This window comes from Dendrobates tinctorius, unplaced genomic scaffold (genome assembly GCF_039654945.1).
Source record: "Dendrobates tinctorius isolate UK_male_01 unplaced genomic scaffold, ASM3965494v1 ptg000086l, whole genome shotgun sequence".
NCBI classification, from domain to species: Eukaryota; Metazoa; Chordata; class Amphibia; order Anura; family Dendrobatidae; genus Dendrobates; species Dendrobates tinctorius.
Window position 1 is genome coordinate 56,965,948 of NW_027361754.1, and position 9,117 is coordinate 56,975,064.

Here is a 9,117-nt window from a genome sequence, read left to right on the forward strand (position 1 = left end):
CTATATATAAAATGGAATGGTACAGTATGTCTTGTAACATATATGATGCCGCTTACTTTACCATCAGATGATTATAGGGGTAGTCTGCCCACCCGTAATGGACATGGAAGAAGAATAATATGCCACTTGGGGTTTGTAGACGGCTTGGTGGAAACCTCGATAGGTACAGCCACCAATTTCAGAAACCATGTCCTGCTAGATCACAGAAACGGTCAAGTAGGTCACTTCTCCTCCCACAAGATCTGCTGTTTTTGGAGCGGGCGATTATAAAAGTGGCCACCGTGATAATGTCTAATGGACAGAAAATACAAACAGTAGCAAATTTGTAGGAACATTGGATGCTTGATTCCACCTATTTATCCAGCCTGAAATTAAAAATGTTGAGTAAACATAAAAGAAAAAAAGAAAAGAAAATGGCGCCACTTTTGTAGACTTTTTGATGCTAAATGTAGTTGCTATTTTTTCAATAATTTATTAGGAGAGTGGTCTTCAGTCCCGTTATGAAAAAAAATTGCATGCAAGTGGTTTCCAAACCCTTGATTTTCCCAGATCATTTCCTTTCAGCTGTACAGATATCAGTGACAGCTTCACCAAAATATATGAAGCTGTCATGCTAGGGTCGGGAGACCCGAGGCCAGTCTGTGCTTTGCAGTCCGATCTCTGATAGATTTGTATGGATGTCTGAACTGCGCCCTAAGCCGAACACTGAGAGGGGGAGACAAGAGCTGACCTATCACTGCCATCACCTGTACTCCAAAAGAGTACATCCTGATATCAAAGCAGCTGAAAATCAGGGGCACGGAATGCACTTACTTGCATTTTTCTACACAGGAATGAAGGCAAATCTCCCAGTAAAGTGATTTGCAAAGTTTGATAACTTTCTCATGCTGGACAAGATTATTAAAAGAAAAAAAAAGTCCCTGCGCAATCACAGCCATACATTTCACCACCTTATAGAAAAGCGGGTTTTGAGATTTTTTAGACTATCAGCAAAGTAAACGATCTCTTGTGCAAATCACCTGCCAAATCCATCCAGGCAGCTCTCAGACACCTCCCCTCCCCACCCAGCCACACCATTGTCTCTCCTACACAGATGATTATATATTTCTGCTTTGTAAGAGAGCAAAGTTATAGTTGCTCATAACATAATTAGCGGCAAAGTTATAAAACATTCCTGCTCACATTAACTAATCATCCATTCTGAGTGTGCAGAATCTCCACTGTATCCGATATGATGCATTTCCCCCCCCCCGACTTCTGCTTGCAATTGCTGACATGGAGAGACCAATCACAAGCAGAAGCGTGTATCACATAGGTTAAACTGAGACTTGGCATTGTGAGAGACAGCAGCTCTGTCACTGCTGCATTTAGAGAGCAAAGCAAGTGGAGAATGACGTGACTGCCCACAAAGGGAGGCATGTTGGGAAATGTAGTGTACATTATTGAAATCATATCAGAAAAGAAGAAACAATCAACAAGGAGCACATTAAAACACAATACATGTCTCTTATCGAGGGGATGAAAAAATAAAATAAATGACCATCATCACACACAAGTCTTTTCTTAAGTCTTTGCACCCCATAAAACATCTCTGTTCCCTAGTCTAGCAGATCCAGTTGATAAATCTAGTAACTGAATTACCGTTCATCAAAAGACAGAATGGGAATTCCACATTATTCCCTACCATGATGTAATAGGTCAGATCCCCGGAGAGTTGTGTCACCTTATAAATTGCCTGCACAGAAGAAGGAGCTGTCTGTAATACAGAGGTTATTAGTGAAGGGGAGCGATTACATCACTAGGCAGCATTTATACACGCATGATTACAGTCTTTACATTAATGCCACTTACATCATCAGCCGGATTACAGCACGTGCCTCGTGGTCACAGATCCACGCTCATTTTATTGCTGGTTCTGCTAAAATTGGCTGTTAGGGTTATGATGTAAAAGGTGTAACATGGTGACGGATTATACTTTGCACTAGTCGAATGATGGGTGTGAATAGTCCTACTGACTGCAGAACCGTACAGTCATGGACTATTATAGGGTCTGGAGGCAAAAAAAAAACAAAAAACAAAACTTAATAAATTGGAAATATATAATTAAAGGTTGAAGGAGTGATATACAAGCAAACAGCCCATAATCTGCGAGTGGTAATGCAGCTCTGTCCCATTGAAGTGAATTGGGACAATCCACAGAAACACAAATGGCCTATATAAGTACTCTTTTTTGGAAAAAAAAGCAATATCTTAGCATGCATGATAACATAATAAATACACAATCTGCAAATCACTGCCTGTTGCCAAGTGCAATCCGTCCCTAGCAGCAGCGATTACAGTAATTGGGGGTGGGTCTCTGTCTTCCTCCTGTTCTCCGATCTGTCAAACCACATACAACCATAACAGTAAGGTAGGATTTTAGTTCAGGGCCATGTGAAAATGCCTGGATCAATATGAAGTGAAAGGAGGCTCCAGCACATAGTGTGCTGGCAGAATGCCAATAAGAAGCATGAGAATCGGGACAGTTCCTGGACATATTAGACTGATCCCAAGTACACACTTCATTATTGCCCTGACCTAACAAAGACTTAACCCTTAAATGAAATAGGGTAAGGATTACAGAAACTACTACTTTTTAGAAAATGGAGAAATGTAAACATGACAAATGTAAACCCAAATTAGAAGAACCACCTTATTCCAGGAGCCCTCACGTTAGATTTCCCACAATTCCATAAACGGCAGCAGTTTGATATAACAGTTCATCCTGAGACTTCTGGTTCATATACAATAAGTATAATGCAAGTACTGCAGAGCAGTAGCTATAAAGAAATGTACAGCTTTCATCCATTTACTTAAAGGGAATGAAAATCCTCTCTTATTTTACAAAGGGTATGCCGAAAAAATGATAACAATAAGTAGTCACCCTCCAATTTGGCCAGAAGTGGAATAGGGGAGACCAGCTATGGAATTAAGAAGCCATACAAAATGGGCAATGGATGACCGGTCGGTGAAGATACGTTTCTTAATATTTTTAATGCACACTCTGACCCTTACAGTAAAAAAGGTAAACAACCCCTTTAAAAGGGTTGTCCCATAAGCAATATCTATCATATATGATCACTGGGGGTCCTGCTGCAGAAACCACCATCAAGCCTGAGAACTGAAGACGCAAATTCCCCCGTGTTACAGAGCGGCAGAGAGCATGTGCAACCACCACTCCTATAGGCAGTGAATGAAGCAGTGGTCGCACATGCTCAATACCGATCCATTCAGACTTTGAGACCCCCTGTTCTCGTAAGCGGCGGGAGTCCCAGAAGTCGGACCCTTACCAGTCACACCTTTATCACCTAGTTTGTTAATAATTTTATGCGACAACCATAGGAAACCCAAAACGTTACCTTATACAATGTTTGCTACATTCATTAGTAGCACCCTGTATGTAATCAGTCCATGATCTATAGAGGGGCAAGTCCCCCCCTTAAGATCTGACCCACAATCCAGCCCCCATTTCTTTATCATCGTAACATGTAAATGCGTGACAGCCCCTAATCTGTCTTTTCCCCCCATTCTTGCTCGCTCCCTCCGGCCTCTCAGAGGACGAGCACCCCTCCACTTGCACATAGACAGCAGCGCACGCTGGAGGATCCATGCAAACAATGGAAGCACAAAGACACAAAAAAAATAAATAAATAAATCAACGAGCGGCATTAACCCCTTCAACTCAATCCAGATTCTAAATGGTGATGGTGAATACAATAATAGGGTTAATACCGAGATGCTTTTTATCCCCCATAACTAGTAAATGCAAAGCCCCATGCGCATTGAAAAGCCCCCCATCCCGGAGCTTCAGAAAATCCACCATTATGGCATTTACTGCACTTTATGCCGTCTGAGCGTTCCTACATGAATAATACATAGAAAGCACTCAGGCTGGTTATGCCGAGTCCCTGCCCAGACTCCACGCAGCAGACGATCACACACCTATGTGTGCGCTCCCATTGTCCGGCATCCAACCAACACCTAAAATATGTCTATTGCTCAATGCCGGACTGAATGGCGGTGCAGTCATCCTAAATAGTCCCGCCACATCACGCTGCGTATAAAAGGGATGATACAGCATGTGACTCCCACTGCTGATAAAAGGGAACGTAGGACACGTGCTCTATCCTAGCCAATCCAACAGGCGCAATGGTGCCCCCTCCAAAAGTGCCAGTCAGAGGGGCCTATAGAAAACAGATGGTCGAGCTTAGCAAAATATAGGACCCAAGTTCATCAGGGAAAGGCCAAAAAAAAAAAACAAAAAAAAACTTTCAATGGCGCCAATATTTAATGGGGTCAATTTTATCCTGTGCATCACTGATAGAATGACAGGGATCAAGTGGATTGCTTAGAAAAAGTTCATTGTCTATGGGACTGATTGAGCGCCATTCCTATTCCTGCCCGTCCCGTAGACAGTGAATGGAGGCCAAGCATGAGCACTTATTCTGCAGAGCTCAGAATCACTGGGGGTCCTATAGAGAGAGGATAACTTACTACCTTGGGAAAAACTTAAATATATTTTTTTTATTTTATTTTTTTTCCAGACAGTTTTAGGAACAGCAGATTGCGGAGAACCTCTGCTCGTCCCCTGCTTGTTCACGTCTTTATGGACAGAGCTGTGTACAAAGCCTCTCTTTACACAGATGAGACCTGAAGGGGCAAATGTAAATACTACTGTCCCCTCCGCAGCGACAGACGCCGAGATGGATGCTCCGGTGACAGCTCTGTAATGGGTTCCTCTGCCGTGGCCATGCTATGAATGAAGTTGCAAGTTCTCCTTCCATTAGATATAGTTATAGCGGACATGCCAGCTTTTTCATAAGCATTTGTTCTCTTCATGGAACACCTTTTCTTCGAACTTTTGCATTGCGCTGTCCCTCTGTTGTTCCTCCTGGTAATTTCTAAATACTAATACCACCGTTCCCGTTGCACATGCTTTCATGCTCCGCGTGGATCGGACAGCGACAGACTGTGCAGGGAAACAACTCGCTTCACAAAGGGGCTGCCATCACCTAAACGTCAGTTTCATCGCCAAAGTGAAGCGGGAAAACATGGTGCAGAATGTAAGTATGTGGAGAATGGAGGCAATTACTGGAAGAGACATGTTGGGAGTAGTGGCACATCCTATTGTACCAGGATGGCCACTTACCATCGGATCAGCGTTTGATTACTGGAGCACAAGGGTCCCGCAGACTCAGGACCCCTATTCCTGTGCCGATCAGTCAGCGTAGGCATCTTGGTACTAAGGGTGAAGGAACGGAGCTGATGTAATGGATGTTCCCCAATCTCTATAGTAAGGTTGTTGCCCCCATCAGCGGGATCGCGCCCATCGGTCGGGATGCACGAAAGGGATTCGCCACACAGGTCCCGCACCATTAACATTTCATAAGTCATCATTCATCGCTTGCTGGAAATCCTCCAGCCTTTTCTACACAGATCCATGGCCGCTAATTCATTCTGGATGTAGCGATGACCTCAGCTTCCACTTCACTGAAAAACATCTTTCCGCAAAATGGTTGGGGGATCCACTGTTCCAAACCAAGTCCATATGTGCGGGCCCCGCCGCCGGCCTCGCTGCGAGGGTCTCCATCACGCCGTCAATAGGGCTGGAAGAAATCCACAACCTAACGGAGCACTGCGCCCCACATTATAAAATTAACCAAGTCTGGACCTAACCGGGGGTCTTCAGACCAGAACCGGCACCTTCATAGAGCCCAGTGATGCTGCTGGTTCCAGTCGGGTGGGGCATCCATAATAAGGGAGGAAATCTGACCTAACCGGACGTCATCTGCAGAATCAGCACCCAATGCAGAAATGCTGGGAATTTACAGCAGACTTCACCCATTCAATGGAAACAGGACAATCCATGGGGAAAGGCCGCAGCTCTGGCCACCTTCCGCTGAGGATTGTTATAGAATCTCATCCACAGTGCTGGTGATCTAATCTGGAGGGAAAATCCGATCAGCATGGACAGGCGCTACCGCGATGATCAAGAGGAGTTTTCTGGAGTAGATCCCACTCCACAAACTTCAAAACTGCATAGAAAACTCTTCCCAAAAATGTATTTATGAAATAGACTTCTTTGTACGTGTTTTTTGCCCCCGAAAAAGGGTTTGAAACCCGCTCATGCCAATTCTCTGAAGCGGATCCTGATGGAATCCGCTCCAAGAACTAGACACTGTCCAAACAAAAGGCTGTAAAAAAAAAAAAAAAATCCAAAACACTTTAAAAAAAAAAAGCAAAGTGCGTACTAAACGATCCTGAAAGATGGAGCGCTTCTTCCACTTAAAAAAATCCATAAACCACGACCCCCCCCCATTTCTAGGCTCATCATAGGTGTATTCCAATTTATCAGAGAAAGCCCTAAAACCTTAACATCCAGCTGGACTGCATAACAGCGCTAAGGTAACGGGCGATGACGGAACGGAAACCCATCCAGGTATAGTGGAAGGGGCTCCCACATCTGCCTCCAGGACGGAGCTCCTATTCATTCATACGGGAACTCCCAGCGCCCCTCCACTGACGGCAGCAGACGGCGGGGTCCCCCTCTCTAATCTAACTGCTGGGATCAGCGGCCCCCATTGGACCGATACAGAATGGGAAGAACCCTTAAAATAAACAAATCTTTAGTGATGATCACCAGCACACAGATCCCCCTACCTCAGCTTCCTGGGCATGTGACTGATGTGACGGGAATAGGATACCAGGGCGACTACGGGCACACCTAAGATTGGGGTTCTTGAAAGGAGTAAAAAAAAAAAAAAAAATCAGCAGTCAGTGAGCAAATGGATAATGTACGATTAATACAACCTGGAGCACAGTATAAATTATATATATATCCCACTCAGTGATACACACTCACCACATCTGCTATATAACACACACAAAAAAAATTCTCTCTGTCTCATATGCACTAGATCTGTAGTATATATATATATATATATATATATACACACACACACACCACATCTGCTATATAACACACACAAAAAAATTCTGTCTCATATGCACTAGATCTGTAGTATATGCAATATATATATATATATATACATACACACACACACACACACACACACACTCACCACATCTGCTATATAACACACACAAAAAAATTCTCTCTCTCATATGCACTAGATCTGTAGTGTATGCAGTATATATATATATATATATATATATATATATATACACCGCACTGCTCGCCTGTATAGATGCCGCACAGCAGACGCCCCGCAGTGTACACGATCCTCACACATGTGAATGTCAGTGATAACAGATCATTGTGATCTACTAGATCCACACACTCCTCACCGGAATCGGGGAGAATCCTTGATACATTCTTCGAAATCCACGGTCATGATTGCGGCTCCGGTGCTCAGTGCATTGCAGGATGCGGAGGAGGCAGGAGGATCAGGGGCGCACACCGCGATGCTGCATAGAGAAGAGAAGATCCCAACACTAGAGCATCAATCCAGCGACCGGGGACGGCGGCACCGGAGGATCACACGGCTCAATGCCGGGGACTGAGCTCCCTCCCTGCGATACGAGCGTGACTCCTACAGCCGGCTACAGCCCAGCCTGTCACTGCCAGGGAGCGTCTGCAAACTCACAGGCAGGCAGCCTGTCACTGTCAGGGAGCGTCTGCAAACTCACACGCAGCTCGTCACCGCCAAGGGAGCGTCTGCAAACTCACACGCAACCTGTCACCGCCAGGGAGCGTCTGCAAACTCACGCGTAGCCTGTCACGGCTAAGGGAGAGTCTGCAAACTTACACACAGCCTGTCACCGCCAGGGAGCGTCTGTAAACTCGCGTAGCCTGTCACGGTTAAGGGAGAGTCTGCAAACTTACACACAGCCTGTCACCGCCAGGGAGTGAGCGTCTGTAAACATATACACAGCTAGGGACCGTCTATAATTTCACATATATACCTGTGAAATTATGGTCTGAAATTTACAGCAGCCACCAGATAAAAAAAATGGTTGCAAATTGGTGACTTCCATGTTATAATGGTGACAGAACTGTGTGGCTATTAGAGTCGACCAAAAAGATTGGCTCTACCCTAGTCCAGCGGCCATGTTGGTAGTCCATGGCTGCCGGACCAGAGCCTGTGACCTTCTTCCCATTGAGGCGTCTTCTGATTATTAGGCCCGGAGCATGCATCATTGACGCACGCACGGTCACACTGGCCTTCTTTAGACACTTTTCTCCAGTTTTACGCTTCATAGTTTGCTCCATTTTTGCGCGTATGTGGCGCCCCTGAGGGTTCAGTCACCACAGAGGTACTGCACCTCTTCCTGAGGTGTGGTACCCCACCATCCGGGTAAGGTGGAGACACCTGACCACACTCCAACACCTGCACCCCACACCACAAAGTAGTGTAGCAAAGCACCTTCGGCAGCTCCCTGCTTGGAGTGTAGCATAGCACCCCTTGGCGGCTCCCTGCTTGGAGTGTAGCATAGCACCCCTTGGTGGCTCACGGCTTGGAGTGTAGCATAGCACCCCTTGGTGGCTCACGGCTTGGAGTGTAGCATAGCACCCCTTGGTGGCTCACGGCTTGGAGTGTAGCATAGCACCCCTTGGTGGCTCACGGCTTGGAGTGTAGCATAGCACCCCTTGGTGGCTCCCTGCTTGGAGTGTAGCATAGCACCCCTTGGTGGCTCCCTGCTTGGAGTGTAGCATAGCACCCCTTGGTGGCTCACGGCTTGGAGTGTAGCATAGCACCCCTTGGTGGCTCACGGCTTGGAGTGTAGCATAGCACCCCTTGGTGGCTCACGGCTTGGAGTGTAGCATAGCACCCCTTGGTGGCTCCCTGCTTGGAGTGTAGCATAGCACCCCTTGGTGGCTCCCTGCTTGGAGTGTAGCATAGCACCCCTTGGTGGCTCCCTGCTTGGAGTGTAGCATAGCACCCCTTGGTGGCTCCCGGCTTGGAGTGTAGCATAGCACCCCTTGGTGGCTCACGGCTTGGAGTGTAGCATAGCACCCCTTGGTGGCTCACGGCTTGGAGTGTAGCATAGCACCCCTTGGTGGCTCCCTGCTTGGAGTGTAGCATAGCACCCCTTGGTGGCTCACGGCTTGGAGTG

The 9,117-nt window shown here is 46.2% G+C and overlaps 1 protein-coding gene across 1 annotated transcript in view; it reads right to left on the bottom strand.

Moving 5' to 3' along the window:
- Positions 1-7,789, bottom strand: part of ACAP3 (ArfGAP with coiled-coil, ankyrin repeat and PH domains 3) — a 180,630-nt gene extending 172,841 nt beyond the window's left edge. Inside the window, exon 1 of the mRNA XM_073585429.1 lies at positions 7,348-7,789. Coding sequence (XP_073441530.1) covers positions 7,348-7,394 — 47 coding nt within the window. The 5' untranslated portion in view covers positions 7,395-7,789. The remainder of the gene's footprint in view (positions 1-7,347) is intronic.
- Positions 7,790-9,117: the final 1,328 nt, after the last annotated feature.